The sequence below is a fragment of the Pelophylax lessonae genome (assembly GCF_965119305.1).
Source record: "Pelophylax lessonae genome assembly, chromosome: 9".
In the NCBI taxonomy this organism is placed as follows: Eukaryota; Metazoa; Chordata; class Amphibia; order Anura; family Ranidae; genus Pelophylax; species Pelophylax lessonae.
In genome coordinates this window covers 89,609,755-89,628,208 of record NC_138776.1, presented here as the reverse complement: position 1 = coordinate 89,628,208, position 18,454 = coordinate 89,609,755, and the positions used below count along the sequence as shown (strand labels likewise).

At 46.2% G+C, this 18,454-nt stretch overlaps 1 protein-coding gene across 1 annotated transcript in view; it reads left to right on the top strand.

The window, feature by feature from the left end:
• Positions 1-8,851: 8,851 nt before the first annotated feature.
• KNDC1 (kinase non-catalytic C-lobe domain containing 1) overlaps positions 8,852-18,454 on the top strand; it is a gene marked incomplete at its 5' end in the record, with an annotated part of 236,509 nt that continues 226,906 nt past the window's right edge. The window contains one exon of the mRNA XM_082266721.1: positions 8,852-9,088. Within this exon, the coding sequence (XP_082122847.1) occupies positions 8,852-9,088 (237 nt within the window). The remainder of the gene's footprint in view (positions 9,089-18,454) is intronic.

Sequence of the window (18,454 nt, the reverse complement as noted above, 5' to 3'; positions counted from 1 at the left end):
TATTTTTACCTATCTCATTTCTAGAGACGCTAATGCTGGCCATACACTGTATGAAAAATCGTTTTTCAGCCAGTTAAAGAGGAAGTAAACCCTCCTCTGACACTTTTACCTATAGGTAAGCCTATGATAAGGCTTACCTATAGGTACTGTAAATATCTCCTAAACTTGCACTGTTTAGGAGATATTTACCTTACATGCAGCCAGTGACGTCACTGGCGCATGCGCTCTGAAGGAACGGCCGCTGGTGCCGTCTCTTCAGAGCTCCGTGCCATGGCTGTCGGCTCCCGCGCGCGTGCGCGGGAGTGACGTCACCGCGGCTCCGGCCAATCAGATGGCCGGATGCCGCGATCCCGGAAGACGGGCGACTGGACATGTCTTACAGCTGAGCGGACGGCACGGCGGGGGCTCGTTCTAAGGTAAGTATTTCATAATGAGCTAGTATGCGATGCATACTAGCTCATTATGGGTTTCTCTTTCAGGTCGAAAAAAAAAAAAAAAATTTGCATGGGTTTACAACCTCTTTAAAGAGGTTGTAAACCCTTTTTTTTTTTCACCCTGAAAGACAAACACATAATGAGCTAGTATGCATACTAGCTCATTATGAAATACTTACCTTAGAACGAGCCCCCGCCGTGCCGCCCGCTTAGCTGTATGACGGGCGACATGTCCAGTCGCCCGTCTTCCGGGATCGCGGCATCTGGCCATCTGATTGGCTGGAGCCGCGGTGACATCACTCCCGCGCACGCGCGCGGAGGCCGACGGTCACGGCATGGAGTTCTGAAGGAACGGCACCAGCGGCTGTTCCTTCAGAGCGCATGCGCCAGTGATGTCACTGGCTGCATGTAAGGTAAATATCTCCTAAACGGTACATGTTTAGGAGATATTTACAGTACCTATAGGTAAGCCTTATCATAGGCTTACCTATAGGTAAAAGTGTCAGAGGAGGGTTTACTTCCTCTTTAATGGGCACAAATCGGTTTGTGATGTTTTTGAGCCCAAAAAAAATGAAGGACAGGTTTGGAAACTTTCTGTTGAATGAATGATAAACTGAAAGGTTAATGTGTTTCTTGTCCAAACTGTTTGCACTAGGTGTATGTGAAAAAACGAACAAAAAACAAACTCATTTATGTCCATTGAATGATTTATCGGTCATTACATGGTGGCACGTCTGATCTTATTGCCGAGTGTTCATTTTTCAAAAATGAGTTTGAACGATTTTTAGTATAGTGTATGGCCAGCTTTACAAGCCAGGAAAGTACAAATATCCCCCAAATTACCCCTTTTGGAAACTAGACATCCCAAAATATTTAGTAAGAAGCATGGTGAGTTTTTTGAAGTAGTAATTTTTTCCCACAATTCTTTGCAATATGATGATTTATTTATGTATTTATTTATTTATTTCCCACAGAGTTGTCATATTACCAAGTTATTTCTCAAACACTGTATAAGCAAACTTGCAAATACACCCTAAAATACATTCTGCTACTCCTCCTGAATATGGCGATACCCCATGTGTGAGACTTTTACACAGTCTGGCCACATACAGAGGCCTGACATGCAGGCAGCACCGTCAGGTGCTCTAGGGACATAAAATTACAAATCTAATTTCCTGACTACCCATTACACTTTTGTGAGGGACTGTAGGGCACTGATAAGCCCCGTAGTGGCACGGATGAGCACTGATGTGGCATGAATGTGGCTCAGATGAGCACTGATGTGGCACGGATGAGTACTGATGTGGCAAGGATGAACACTGACGTGGCATGGGTGTGGCACAGATGAGCACTGATGTGGCATGGATAAACACATCCGTGGCATGGATGTGGCACAGATAAACACTGCTGTGGCATGGATGTGGCACAGATGAGCACTGACGTGGCATGGATGTGGCATGGGTAAGCACTGACGTGGCATGGATGTGGCATGGATAAACACTTCCGTGGCATGATTGTGGCACTGATAAACACTAAACAATAAGGCATGATTGAGGCATTGATAGGCATGATTGAGGCACAGATAAGCATGATTAAGACAAAGATTGGCATGATTGAGACACAGATGGGCATGACTGAGGCATGGATGGGCATGATTGAGGCACGGGTGGCCATGATTGAGGCACTAATGAGGCACAAATGGGCATGATTTAGGCATGATTGTGGTATGGATCAGGAAGGGGCGAGCGGTGCTGCAGTCTCTCTCCTCTCCTCTCCTCGCACGCTGTACAGATCGCTGCGTAAGTTGTTAAAGATGAAAGTTTACTTCCTTTTTAAAGCGGAGCTCCACCCTTTAAAATCTTTTGCGGGGTACCTGGGTTTGAGAGGTACCCGCTCCAACCTCCAGCTCATTTCGCCTTGGTGAACTGAGCCAGAAGTTCAGCCCCCTCCTCCCTTGCAGCCGGCCCATTTCACAAAGCGCAGCGCTCTTTGTGTATGCGCAGCATGAGTTAGGCTTCAAAGCCGGTTTCCCTTAGTTAAGATGACGGCACTTCACCCAATATCCGATTAAAAAATCAACTCGGGTAAGGACACCACTGGATTCGTGGACAGGTAAGTGCCCTAATATTAAAAGTCAGCAGCTACAGTATACAGTATTTATCAGAGGTGGGGGACTTGAGTCACATGACTTGACTTAAGTCAGACTTAAGTCACCAGTTTGAGGACTTGAGACTTGCTTGACTAAAATGAATAAAAGACTCGACTTGACTTTGACTTGGTATTCATGACTTAAGACTTGACTTTGACTTGAGACATATGACTCGAAATGACTTTACTTTTTTAAGTTATTAAATATTTGCATTTTCTCAAGATGTGTTAAAGCAAAATGAATGTGCCTGTTATGTTTCTGACACCACAGTCACTTAAAACACCTCAGTGTGTTCTGATTTTTAGGACACTGGCTGTCTAACAATGGCATACCCCCCAACCGTCCCGCAATTTGGCGGGAGTCCCGCGGTCCCGGGAGCTGGGCTGAAGTCCCGGAAAATGTGGCCGGCCATCTCTGCTCCCCCCTCCTCCTCCTCCCAGCTCCGCCTCTCGATCCTGCGTCTCAGCGCCGCTGCGCCAGCCGCGATCGCTGCAGCGGGGGACACAATCAGAGGAACATGTCAGGGGAAGATAACTCCGCGGCCACCTGACACAGTCTGTAGTTAATGCTGCAGCGAGATTCACTCCTGCACTTTTTAACTACCGTCTGTGTCAGGCGGCCGCGGAGTTATCTCTCCCTGACACATTACAGGAAGTGCCGAGCAGGACCTGCGGGCGGGTGCAGCGGGACCCGGGAGTTGAGGTCTCTGCGATCTGTCATCTGGATCTCCCTGTCTCCCTTACTTCATCCAAGAGGTTAGTGTCCTCTTGCTGCGGTGTTAGCCGAGGGGAGGGGAGGGGGGGGGTTGCATGGAGCTGGGGTGAATGGATGTACCTGGGGGAGGGGTGGATGTAGCTGGGGGGGTTTGTTTGGAGCTGGGGTGGATGGATGTACCTGGGGGAGGGATTTAACCGGGGGGAGGGGTGGATGTAGCTGGGGGGGGTTTGTTTGGAGCTGGGGTGGATGGATGTACCTGGGGGAGGGATTTAACCGGGGGGGAGGGGTGTATGGAAATGGGGGGGGGGATTTAGCCAGGGGGGTGTATGGAGCTTGGGTGGACATTTGGGGTGGATGTAGCTGGGGGGGTTGTATGGACCTGGGGGGGATGGATGGACCTAGGGGAGGGATTTAGCCGGGGGGGTGTATGGAGCTGGGGGAGGGATGTAGTTGGGGGAGGGATGTAGCTGGGGGGGTGGATGGACCGGGGGATATGTGTGGAGCTGGGGTGGGCATTTGGGGTGGATAGAGCTGGGGGAGGGATGTAGCTGGGGGGGTGGATGGACCTGGGGGAGGTATTTAACCGGGGGGGTGTATGGACTTGGGGTATGGATGGACCTGGGGGAGGCGGGATTTAGCGGGGGGTGTATGGAGCTTGGGTGGGCATTTGGGGAGGATGTAGCTGGGGGGTGGGGTGGATGGATGGACCTAGTGGAGGGATTTAGCTGGGGGGGTGTATGGAGCTGGGGTGGGCATTTGGGGTGGATGTAGCTGGGGGAGGGATGTAGCTGGGGGGTTGGATGGACCGGGGGGGATGTGTGGAGCTGGGGTGGGCATTTGGGGTGGATAGAGCTGGGGGAGGGATGTAGCTGGGGGGGGGGTGGATGGACCTGGGGAGGTATTTAGCCAGGGGGGGGGTGGGCATTTGGGGTGTATGGAGCTGGGGGGTAGATGGAGCTGGGGTGGGTGTTTGGGATGGATAGAGCTGGGATGGGAGGTTGGGAAGGGGGTGAATGTAGCTGGGGGGGGGGGGGTGTAATGAGCTGACGGAGGGATGTAGCTAGGGGAGGGGTGTATGGAGCTGGGGTGGGCATTTGGGGTGTATGAAGCTGGGGGGGGGTGGATGGAGCTGGGGGGAGGAATGTAGCTAGGGGGGTGGATGGAGCTGGGGTGGCCATTTGTGGTGTATGGAGCTGGGGGGTAGATGGAGCTTTGTTGGGCATTTGGGGTATATGGAGCTGGGCAGGGTGTTTGGGATGGATAGAGCTGGGATGGGAGGCTGGGAAGGGGGTGAATGTAGCTGAGGGGGGGGGTGTAGCTGGGGGAGGGATGGAGCTAGGGGGGTGTATAGAGCTAGGGTGGGCATTTGGGGTGTATGGAGCTTGGGGGGGGGGATTATGGAGCTGGGGTGGGCATTTGGGGTGTATAAAGCCGGTGAGGGGTGGATGGAGCTGGGATGGGCATTTGGGGTGTATAAAGCCGGTGAGGGGTGGATGGAGCTGGGATGGGCATTTGGGGTGTATAAAGCCGGTGAGGGGTGGATGGAGCTGGGATGGGCATTTGGGGTGTATAGAGCTGGGGGGGTGGATGAAGCTGGGGTGGGCATTTGGGGTGGATTGAGCTGGGGGGTGGATGGTGCAGAGTCCGACCCCTGCATTCTGCACATTACACTCCTGTCCCCTGCGCTCTGCACATTACATACTCCTGTCTCCTGCATTTTGTACATTACACACTCCTGTCTCCTGCATTTTGTACATTACACACTCCTGTCTCCTGCATTCTGTACATTACATATTCCTGTCTCCTGCATTCTGTACATTACATACTCCTGTCTCCTGCATTCTGTACATTACATACTCCTGTCCCCTGCGCTCTGCACATTACATACTCCTGTCTCCTGCATTCTGTACATTACATACTCCTGTCTCCTGCATTCTGTACATTACATACTCCTGTCTCCTCCATTCTGTACATTACATACTCCTGTCTCCTCCATTCTGTACATTACATACTCCTGTCTCCTGCATTCTGTACATTACATACTCCTGTCTCCTGCATTCTGTACATTACACACTCCTGTCTCCTGCATTTTGTACATTACACACTCCTGTCTCCTGCATTCTGTACATTACATACTCCTGTCTCCTGCATTCTGTACATTACATACTCCTGTCTCCTGCATTCTGTACATTACATACTCCTGTCCCCTGCGCTCTGCACATTACATACTCCTGTCCCCTGCGCTCTGCACATTACATACTCCTGTCTCCTGCATTCTGTACATTACATACTCCTGTCTCCTCCGTTCTGTACATTACATACTCCTGTCTCCTGCATTCTGTACATTACATACTCCTGTCTCCTGCATTTTGTACATTACACACTCCTGTCTCCTGCATTTTGTACATTACACACTCCTGTCTCCTGCATTCTGTACATTACATACTCCTGTCTCCTGCATTCTGTACATTACATACTCCTGTCTCCTGCATTCTGTACATTACATACTCCTGTCCCCTGCGCTCTGCACATTACATACTCCTGTCTCCTGCATTCTGTACATTACATACTCCTGTCTCCTGCATTCTGTACATTACATACTCCTGTCTCCTCCATTCTGTACATTACATACTCCTGTCTCCTGCATTCTTTACATTACATACTCCTGTCTCCTGCATTCTGTACATTACACACTCCTGTCTCCTGCATTTTGTACATTACACACTCCTGTCTCCTGCATTCTGTACATTACACACTCCTGTCTCCTGCATTCTGTACATTACACACTCCTGTCTCCTGCATTCTGTACATTACATACTCCTGTCCCCTGCGCTCTGCACATTACATACTCCTGTCCCCTGCGCTCTGCACATTACATACTCCTGTCTCCTGCATTCTGTACATTACAGACTCCTGTCTCCTCCGTTCTGTACATTACATACTCCTGTCTCCTGCATTCTGTACATTACATACTCCTGTCTCCTGCATTTTGTACATTACACACTCCTGTCTCCTGCATTCTGTACATTACATACTCCTGTCTCCTGCATTCTGTACATTACATACTCCTGTCTCCTGCATTCTGTACATTACATACTCCTGTCTCCTGCATTCTGTACATTACACACTCCTGTCTCCTGCATTTTGTACATTACACACTCCTGTCTCCTGCATTCTGTACATTACATACTCCTGTCTCCTGCATTCTGTACATTACATACTCCTGTCCCCTGCGCTCTGCACATTACATACTCCTGTCCCCTGCGCTCTGCACATTACATACTCCTGTCTCCTGCATTCTGTACATTACATACTCCTGTCTCCTGCATTCTGTACATTACATACTCCTGTCTCCTGCATTTTGTACATTACACACTCCTGTCTCCTGCATTTTGTACATTACACACTCCTGTCTCCTGCATTCTGTACATTACATACTCCTGTCTCCTGCATTCTGTACATTACATACTCCTGTCCCCTGCGTTCTGCACATTACATACTCCTGTCTCCTGCATTCTGTACATTACATACTCCTGTCTCCTGCATTCTGTACATTACATACTCCTGTCTCCTGCATTTTGTACATTACACACTCCTGTCTCCTGCATTATGTACATTACAAACTCCTGTCTCCTGCATTTTGTACATTACATACTCCTGTCTCCTGCATTTTGTACATTACATACTCCTGCCTCCTGCATTTTGTACATTACATACTCCTGTCTCCTGCATTTTGTACATTACACTCTCCTGCACTATATACACAATACTGTACATTATATACTTCTCACCAAAGTCTTCATTGTCTCAACAGTTGCTGGTTGCTATGCAGTCTCTGACTATTTTAATGAAGTTCTTCTTTAAGGTAGGCTGAGCAATCAAAGCATATTTTATGAGTACTAGGAAGTCTGGGTTTTGTTTACCATATCCCTTAAGCCCCTCCCACTGCTACGCAATTGGCCACACCCACAATTTGCGTAGCGCGCCGCAGGTTGTATTCCTCTTTTAGTGTCCCTCATTGCGAAGTTCAAAAGTTGGGAGGTATGCAATGGAAATACTTAAAGCGGAGTTCCACCCGAAATTTATACTTACCTCCATCTTCTCGCTCCCGGTCACTTGAAAAACAAATGGATAATCACAATTTTTTTTTTTTTCACTTACCTTTTAGAGAAAATATACTCACCTTACTTCCTTCTTCCTCCCCTCGGCGGCCACGGCGATTCGTCACTTCCTGGCTTTTGCAATGATTCCTGGGAGCTGAACGTCATCGCTCCCAGGAATCATTGCGCCTGCACCGGCCCCGACGTCAGTTCCGGGGCGCGCGCGTCATCCCCTTCTAAACAGCTTCTGGGCATGCCCAGAAGCTGTGGAGGGATGACACGCGTGACCTGGAAGTGACGTCGGGGCCGGTGCAGTGCATCGTGGGACCGAAGAAGGAGGAAGAGGACCGAAGAGGACACAGAAGAGGATCGCGCTGGCTTCAAGCTGCCCACACCTGAGATGGCAGCGCTGGAGAAGACATTTTCAAGGTAAGTATTTCTCCTGAAAGGTAAGTGCAACCCGGGACAGATCAGAGGCTAGCCATTGTGGAATGCACTAGCCCTGACTGTCCCGGGGGTATTTTTATAAAAAAAATGTATAACTAGGGTGGAACTCCGCTTTAACATGTTTTTAGTGACTGTGGTGTTGAAACATGACCGGACGAAGGATTTTGAGCTGTTTGGGCATTCAAAGTGTTTCTTTAATATGCCAAGAAAAAAGCACTAAGCAGTTTTGTTAATGTTGAAAATAAAACAAAACCTTTCCTGACCACTGACTTTTAACTGATTTAAAGGTGAAAATTGGGGTAGATCAGTATTTTGACTTGATTTGTGACTTGACCAAATAAATTACTTGATTTGCTTGACTTCTAGCAGGGACTCGACTTGACTTGCTTGCTTTTCGCCACAGTAACTTGGGACTTGCTTGAGACTTGAAGGTTAAGACTTGAGACTTGCACATGTGTGACTTACTCCCATGTCTGGTATTTATAGCCACTGACTTTTATTTTTTTTCAGAAGGAGCCTGGAGCTTTAATGTCCACTGCCCCTCTCAAAAGCGTTCCATGGACCATGGTGGACCACACTTGGAAGGCATTTGATTGGTGGATGTCCCTTCCTCACTGCCTGGGTTAACCAATGAAAGGATGCAGCACTGCACAACTGCTTGTATAACTTGCTGTTGAAAAGTGATTGCCATGCACTTCCACAGGTCATGTCTGGTGGAGCTTCCACTTGTTTTTACTACTCCTTGATGTAAATATATTATGGCCAAAATTATTATTATTAATAATAATAATAATATTAATAATAATATGAGCATCAATCAGCATCACACTGGTGGGCTCTACCTACTATATGTCAAAGATTGTAGCACGGTCCTATGGGCAGCAGGGGGCGCTGAGGTCAGTGCTCAGACTCCCGGAGAAACTGGCAGCCGCTGACGTCACGTTACCAGGTGACGGGAGAGACGCTGAGATTAGGGGAAATGCGGAAGAAACTGAGCAGGACGCATGCGCAGCGAGGACCGCTCCGAACATTTTCAAAGCAGCCGTAATAACCGCGGAGCTGGCCGGGCTGTCGGGCTCGTACCGGTGCTTGCGGCGTGTGCTAGGATGGAGGAGGCCGAGGAGGTGGAGGTGCCTGAATATTACAGAGAAGAGGAGGAAGAGGGGGGAGAGGAAGATGGAGGAGGAGGAGGGAAAGAGTTCTATGAATTCCAGCCTCTGCCAACCCTGCTGGAGGATGAGGTGAGCCATATACATACCTGATGATGACCAGTCCTCCCCCCTGAGCCCCGGGTACCCCCTCCTCTGCACCAGGCACAGGCAACCTGTGGCTCCCCAACACAGGCCCAGCCAATCAAAGGCTGGTAGGTAATGCTGGGATTTGTAGTTCCTCCAATGCACAGGATGGGTCTGTGGGCTGACTGCCTGTGTCAGTGCAGAGGAATCGCTATATGTGACCCCCTCATATAATATACCCAGACTGGGCGACCAGCCCACAGTCTGGACACCCCCACATCATCACCGATATTGGGGGAAATGCCGGGCGGCCTAGCCATATCCTCCCAGCCAATCGGGGTTGGTGGTGGTGCTGGCAGGTTATTGGATCACCCCATAGAGAAGAACATTCATTCCTGTGTGTATAGAAAAAGGTGTTGCTTTGGATCATAAACACAAGGTAGCAGATCTGGCGGCCTGTGTAATCAGAAGCTGGCTGTTCTGGCTGGGACTAGTAATCTAGATAGGCTTGGACCAAAATTCTAGACTGGGACTAGTATTCTATATTGTAGATAGTAATTTAGAGGCTGGGGCCAATGATCTGGAGGTGGGCACCAAGAAGCTGGAGGTTGGGACCAGTGACCTAGAGGCTTGGACCAATAATCTAGATTGGGACTACTAATGCAAATTAGGGCGAGTGATCTGGGGGCTGGGACCAGTGATCAAGAGTAGGATTTCTCAACTAGGGTTCCTCCAGAGGTTGCTAGGGGTTCCTTGAGCAATTTCTGCCTCTCGGATAAGGTCCCATTGATCTTTTTAGCTATCACTAAGGGGGTTGTTCTTCCCAGTGACCACAAGTGTAAGGAGAATTCTTTCTACTGATCATCACACTAATGGTTTGAGTTGTAGATATAGTCATTTTTAGCAGGGGTTCCCTGAGGCCAGGAAGTTATTTTAAGGGTGCCTCTGTGTTGTAAAGGTTGAGAGAGGCTGATCCAGAGGCTGGAACTGCTGATGCAGAGCAATGGTCTCCAAACTGCTGCCCTGGGGCTGGATCTGGACCTTCGCTTTCCTATATCCGGCCTTTGAGGCATTATTGCTGCCATTGACACCAACAATGTCACACTATTCTCTCCACGGACACCAACGATGGGGCATAATTCCTTCCACTGACAACACAAATGGGGCACTCTTCTCCCACTGAAACCAAACTAATTCTCCCCCTAATACCAAAGATCAAGCATTGTTTAGTCTGGCCCCTCTAAAGTTTAAAGGACAGTAAATTGGCACTTTGCTTAGAAAATTTGGAGACCAATGATCTAGAGCAGTGGTCCTCAACCCTGGCCTACAGGGCCCACTAACAGGCCAGGTTTGCAAGATAACTGAAATACATCCCAGGTGATATCATTTGCTGTTCAGTGATTGCAGTACTCTAGTCTGCATCTCCTCAAGGTAATACTTAAAATCTGGCCTGTTAGTGGGCCCTGAGGACCGGAGTTGAGGAACACTGAATTCTAGAGAAAGGAATAATAAACTAGAGCAGCCTTTCTCAAGCTTTTTACCCCCGATGAACCCATTGAAATTATTTTCATGTCTCATGGAACCCCTGCTAAAGATAATCTATTTTGGAATGTAAGGAAAATGCCCCTTACGCTTGTAGCCTGTGGGAGAATGCCCCATTCCTTAGTGTGGTGATAAAATGCCACTCTTACAGACAGCTTTGGGCTGGGTTCACACTATTGTGAACTGGATGTGGGTTTCCCCACATCCAATTCACATGTCAGGAGATTGTGACCGGCTCTGGTGCGAATTGCACAGGAGTCCTGTGCGTCTTCTGGTCAGTTTCAGGTCCGAAGATAGCCAAAAATTCGAACTAAAATCGGAACTGAAACGGTAAACAGGGACGCACGGGACCCCTGCTGTGAGCTGCTCCACGTGGCAGTGTGAACCCAGCCTTAAAGATCATCATTAGTGTCCTGCTACTGGCTCTGTAAAATGGTGATGGACCTGGACATATAAAGGCACCATCAGATGGGAGGTAAGTTAGCCACAGGTCAAGGAACCATAGAACACAGGTTCAGAATGGCTGATCTAGAGGTAGCGACCAATAATGTAAGCTTGAAACAAAAATCTATGTTATGACAAGTAATCTTGGCAAGGCCCAGCAGTCTAGATTGGGACTAGTAGATTCTCAGCCAAAGATCAACAAGTTGTCTATGGCTGTCTATAACCATTCATATATTGTGTTCTTCAATGGCTGTGTGACACATGCAGACATCACTAGGAGTACCCACAGTGATACATATTCAGCAAAACAGTGTAGTTTATGAGGTCTCGAGGGCATACAATGCGATTAGAGGAGAAGCGTTTTAACCTCAGGCAACATGGGGGGGTTCTTTACTGTTAGGGCTACAAGATTGTGGAATTCTCTACCACAAGAGGTGGTTTCTGCGGGAAGTATGGCTATTTTAAAAAAACTCTTGGATGTACATCTCAAGGATCAGAACATTCAGGGGTATGAGAGATGATTATGGCCACACACACCTACACAGGTTGAACTGGATGGACTATTGTCTTTATTCAACCTCACCTACTATGTAACTATGTAAGGTGCTGCAACCCAAATTAGGACCACATGGTGGCTTAGTGGTTATTACTTATGCCTTGCAGCACTGGGGTTCTTAAATGAAAGCTTGGCCAGGACATTACCTGCATTGAGTTTGCACTTACTCCCGGTATCTGCATACATTTTCTCACTCTGGGTGCCTTCCACACTTCAAAGACCTGCTAATAGGTTAAGTGCCTTCTGCCTAAACTGACCCAGGTATGTGTGTAAATATTGGCTTTGCACAGGTGTTTTTACATCCTACATGTCAGTCCCAAGCTGAGCATTTGGGGAGTTTTGAGCTCCTTGTGACCTACCACACAAAACATTTGCCAAGAAAATTCTATTCAAAAGGTTCTTGAGTGTATCCCTCATGGTGCCAAAAAGCTGACCTATAAAGTTGCAGAGAGTCAGATACAAGTGAAAGGATACAGTGCATCTGGAAAGTATTCACAGACCCTCATTTTTCCACATTTTGTTATGTTACAGCCTTTATCCAAAATTGATTAAAGAGGTTGTACACTCGTTAAAAGTTTTTTTTTTTTCTTTTGCAACCTGCAAGAGAAAGACATAATGAGCTAGTATGCATCGCATACTAGCTCATTATGAAATATTTACCTTAGAACGAGCCCCCGCCGTGCCGCTCTCTTACCTGTATGACGAGCGACATGTTCAGTTGCCCGTCTTCCGGGATCGCGGCATCCGGCCATCTGATTGGCCGGAGCCGCGGTGACGTCACTCCTGCGCACGCGTGCGGGAGCCGACGGTCACGGCACGGGGCTCTGAAGGAACGGCACGATCAGCCGTTCCTTCAGAGCGCATGCGCCAGTGACGTCACTGGCTGCATTAAAGGTAAATATCTCCTAAACCGTACATGTTTAGGAGATATTTACAGTACCTATAGGTAAGCCTCATCATAGGCTTACCTATAGGTACAACTTCCTGAGGAGGGTTTACTTCCTCTTTAAATGCATTATTTTCCTCAGAGTCCTAAAAACAATACTCCATAATGACCACATGAAAGAAGTTTGTTTGAAATCTTTGCAAATTTATTAAAAATATAAAAACAAAATAAAGGTGAAGCGCTGTGAATACTTTCCGAATGCACTGTATATACATACATGACCCAAAGCAATCAGGATTATTATTATTTTTTTTTAAACAGACTGGCCTTAGAAATCTAGAAGAGCGATGGCAGAAAAAAAGATCAGGTGGTCCATAGAGCCTGACCCTTATGTTCTATTTCTGTTTTGAGTTTGTTGTCCCAAACATGTTTGAAGCCTCTTACTGCTGACTTACTCACTATCTCTGCTAGTCTGTTCCAACATCAACTAATCTTGGTAAAATAAATACTTGTAAAGGATATTTTTGAGCGTACTTCCTGCTAATTGGAGGTCATGTCCCCTTGTTCTTGATCTTAGCTTTATATTGAACTACTGCACTCCCGAATCACATTCATGCCCCTCACGTGTTTGAAGGTTTCAGTTGTGCACCCCCTTTCCCTTCCCCCCCCCCCAAGACTACATATTAAACTCCTGAAGTCTCTCCTGATATATCTTATCCTTTTATCCCTTTCACCATTTTCTGTCTCTGAATCCATTCTATTTTATCAATATCTTTTTGTAAGTGAGATTCCCCACAACTGGAATCAGGACCTCCTTCCTCCTGGTGATCCCTCTTTTAAAGACTAAAGATATATATATATCCTGCTAGTAATCCCTCCTAGTTATAACTAAATATATGTATAGAACAGTGGTTCTTAACCTGGGTTAGATCGTACCCCAGGGGTTCGGTGAGTCAGTCTCGCGGGTTCGGCGGAGGTCAAGACACACACCCGACTCATATGATTTGTGATGACACTCCCCGCTCATTGGCTGCAGGTGATCACGCAACATCACTTGGCCTATCTGTGCTGCAGGGAATTTGGCACACCCAGTAGTCGAATCGTAACTGTTGTGATGGTACGTTGTGTGATTTCTTTCTTAATATTAATCCCTTCATACTATGTCGAGCAAAAAAAGAAAGTGGTCGGACGAATATGTACAATATGGATTCACATGTATAACGTAACGTGATGGGAGTCAGCGTCCTAACTGCACAATTTGCAATGCCAAGTTGAACAATTCTAGTCTAGCACCGGCAAAACTAAGAGAACACTTCCTTAAGCTGCATGGAGATGGAAAATACAAGAACACAACGCTCGCTGAATTCAAGGTGAGGAGAGCCAGATTTTATTTTTCCAATTAAGATGGGTTCGGTGAATGCGCATATGAAACTGGTGGGGTTCAGTACCTCCAACAAGGTTAAGAACCACTGGTATAGAAGAATCAGGACCTCTCTCCTGCTAAAGGATCCCTTTAGTGTTAACTATAGATCTGTATACAGGAATCTGGACCTCCTTCCTGTTAATATCCTTCATAGGGGAATGAAGACCTTCTTCCTCCTGTTGGTGACTCCTCTAGTGGTAACTAAAGATCTAAATAGTAGAATTGGGTCCTCCTTCCTCCTGCTGGTAATTCCTCTAGTGAAAGGTAAAGATTTATATATAGGGGAGTCGGGAACTCCTTCCTCCTGGTGGTGATCCCTCTAGTGATAAGTAAACATCTACATAGGGGAATCTGAACTGCCTTACACTTGCTCAGGATTCCTCTACTGATAACTAAAAATCTGTATAGTGGAATCAAGGAACCCTTCCTCCTGCTGGTGATCCCTCTAGTGATAAAAATGTATATAGGCAAATCAGGACCTCCTTCCTCCTGTTGGTGATCCCCATACATGTATGTATTGCAAATATCCAGCCATTACCAAAACTGTATGTGTTTGCTAGATATGAAAAGGATAAATACCATTTCTGACACTGCAGCTGTGCGGTCACGTGACCCCCTGTGCTGGCGGGCCTCGATCTACCGAGAGAAGCGACAGGGGCCGAGACTTCCCTGTGACCTCAGCCGTCCAGCAGAGGGGTATCTAGGCCCCTCCTGCTTCACTCCGGCCAGCACAAGCAATCACATGTCAGAAACAGTATTTATCCTTTTCAAATCTAACAAACACATACAGTTTTGATAATGGCTGGATATCTGCTTTACATGCATTGAAATGTTCTGCATTATGCAGGAGAATAGAGAATAGAGGGTGGAGGGGCGGGGAGGAAACTCTCTCATGCGGACAGGGAGGGAGGGGGGAGAGACTGTCAGACAGAGACACGTAAACTGACTACAGTAGTCAAGGCTCAGTAGCCATGATTGTCGTGATCGGCAGAGGCAGGGGGTAACTCACGCCTTAAAGGAAAAGGATTTTATTTTTTTGGGTTAAAGCTATAGTAAACTGCTGAAACCAGCCCCCCTCCCCCCCCAAAAAATAAAAAAAAAATAAAAAAACCATGCAAGACAATAGCATAATGTGCTAGTATGCATCGCCTGGTCACCGCTGAGGGGGTTGACAAGTTTCCCCGGCGTTTCTTCCAGGTTCGCGGGCTCCAGCATTGTGAGTGGCCGGAGCCGCGATGATGTCGCATGCGTGGGAGCTCTCCGTTCTGGCAAAGAGCTCTGAAGTTCCAGCATGATACAAGGTGGATGCAAGGCGAATATCTCCTAAACTGTGTAGGTTTAGGAGATGTTCATTTTACCTACAGGTAAGTCTTAGAATAGGCTTACCTGTGGGTCAAAATCACCAGGCGGGGTATACAACCGCTTTAACAAATACTTTAAAGAGCTATATAGAGGAAGCTGGACATCCCTCATGCTGGTGACTCCTCTACTGATTAACTAAGGATCCATTTGGGGGAAATCGGGGCTTTCTTCTGGTTACCCGTCCAGTGATAATTGAAGATCTACAGTATGAAAGGAGAATCCGGGCCGCCTTCTTTCTGCTGGTGATCCCTCTAGTGATAATGAAAGATAGAAATATATAGAGGAATCGGGACCTTTTTCCTCCTACCGCTGATCCCTCTGGTGATACATCCCAGAATTCTATTTACTTTCCCCACTATCAAGCCATGCTGAAAATAATCACCCCCAAATATTTTTCCTCTGTAGTTCTGGCCAACACTGTACCCCCAATGTTTTACTCTATTAGAGCCGGTTCACACTGAGGCGACACGACTTCGGGGGGGCGACCTGTGAAGTCGCGTGCCCCCGCGACTTGCAGGGACTTCACATAATGGAAGTCTATGCAAGTCGCTCCAAGGTCGCCCCAAAGTAGTACAGGACCCTTTTTCTAAGTCGGAGCGACTTGTGTCGCTCCTATTAGAACGGGTCCTGTACTACTCAATGGACCGCGACCGACCGCGACTTGTCAGGCTGACAAGTCGCCTGACAAGTCGCGGCAGTGTGAATGGGCTCTTGGTGGATTTTGCATTATTTTGTATGTGGAAACAATGAATTGCAGTTTATACTGCAATCTTCCAGCAATGCAAAATAATGTTTCATGTTACAGACACCTCTAGGAATATCATCAATATTGCACACCTTTGTGTCATCAGCAAAAAATGCGTACATTACCCACCAAACCTTCAGTTATATCACTTACAAACGGATTAAAATAGAACAGGCCTTGGAAGGAGCCATGCTGTACACTGCTAGTGACTCGTCTGTGTTCTGAAGGAATCCCATTTACAACCACACTCTGGTTTCTGTCCTTTAGCCAAATGCATATCCAATAAACTACCCAAGGGTTAAGTCCTAGCTTGTATAACTTATTTATGAGATCATTATGTGAAACCGTATCAAATGCTTTGCTGAGATCAAGATAGGCTATATCTACAGCACCACCCTGGTCCAGGTAACAAAAAAAAAAGTCAATCCGATAAGTCTGACCTTCCCTCATTAAAGCCAGGCTGCTTTGGGTCCAGGAAGATGCTTCAAATGATGAGATGTGAATAGTTGTTTTGGGTTACTGCGGTTTGCACACCATCGTTTAAAGGTGCTTGATGGTATAGACATTGCTGAGATTTTTTTTAGTTTACATCTAGGTTTGCTGCTTTTATCTGGAAAAATATACAGTAAAATATGTCAGTGGGCAGGAATGCATCTTCTGGGGCTTTAACCTACTGTAACCTTTGTTTCCTCCTTCCTCCCATCCCTACATGGGGATAGATGGAGAGTTCAAACACAGCAATGTCCATTCTATGTTCATTTTGAGGTCTTGACCATCTTGGAAACGTCTAAGGCTACAGTCGCATGGTGCGAATCAAAGCGTCAGGAATCTGCTGACTCCTGCAGCTGTTTCTGCCACCCGTGAGCGGCTACGAGCCATGAACACTTCAAAGACAGGTCAGCAAGGGCTGCAGTTATCTGTGGCTGTCTGCACAGCCAGCAATTACCTGCAGTGATTGCTGCTGGACACACTTTGTGTGTCTAAAACTGCATCCAGCAGCGATCACTACAGAGAGCGCTAACAGGGTGCAGAAACAGCGGCAGTAATTAGCAGATACCTGGCACTGTCATTTGTATCTGAGCTACTTGCCCGTGCAAATGTACCCTAATGCTGATTATTGTTAAATCCCACATACTTTCTAATACTGGTCAATATTATACCTCAAACTCTCTTAATACTGATCAATGTTTTATCTCACACACCTCCTAATACTGATCAATATTACATCTAATACTCTCCTAATACTGATCAATGTTATATCTCACACACATCTAATACTGATCAATGTTTTATCTCACACACATCTAATACTGATCAATGTTTCATCTCACACACATCTAATACTGATCAATGTTATATCTCACACACATCTAATACTGATCAATGTTTTATCTCACACACATCTAATACTGATCAATGTTTTATCTCACACACATCTAATACTGATCAATGTTATATCTCACACACATCTAATACTGATCAATAAGAAATGTAAGAAATCCGCGCTGATGGAAAAAAGTAGGGGGTGGGTGGCTGCAGCCTACCTTCAATAAAAGTATATGCCTCAACAATAGGGGGCAATATAACAATAATAAGTGAAGAAGGGGGGGTATATACCGATCAATGTTTTATCTCACACACCTCTAATACTGATCAATATTCTATCTCAAGCTCTCCTAATACGGATCAATGTTATATCTCACACACATCTAATACTGATCAATGTTTTATCTCACACACATCTAATACTGATCAATGTTATATCTCAGACACATCTAATACTGATCAATGTTATATCTTACACACATCTAATACTGATCAATGTTATATCTTACACACATCTAATACTGATCAATGTTTTATCTCACACACATCTAATACTGATCAATGTTATATCTCACACACATCTACTACTGATCAATGTTTTATGTCACACACATCTACTACTGATCAATGTTTTATGTCACACACATCTACTACTGATCAATGTTTTATGTCACACACATCTACTACTGATCAATGTTTTATCTCACACACATCTAATACTGATCAATGTTTTATCTTACACACATCTACTACTGATCAATGTTTTATGTCACACACATCTACTACTGATCAATGTTTTATCTCACACACATCTAATACTGATCAATGTTTTATCTTACACACATCTACTACTGATCAATGTTTTATGTCACACACATCTACTACTGATCAATGTTTTATCTCACACACATCTACTACTGATCAATGCTATATTTTGCATAAATCTACTGCCGTGGCCAAAAGATTTGAGAATGACACAAATATACATTTTCATTGTCTGCTGCTTCAGTGTTTAGATCTTGTTGTCAGATGTTACTGTGGAATACTGAAGTATAATTACAAGCATTTCATAAGTGTCAAAGGCTTTT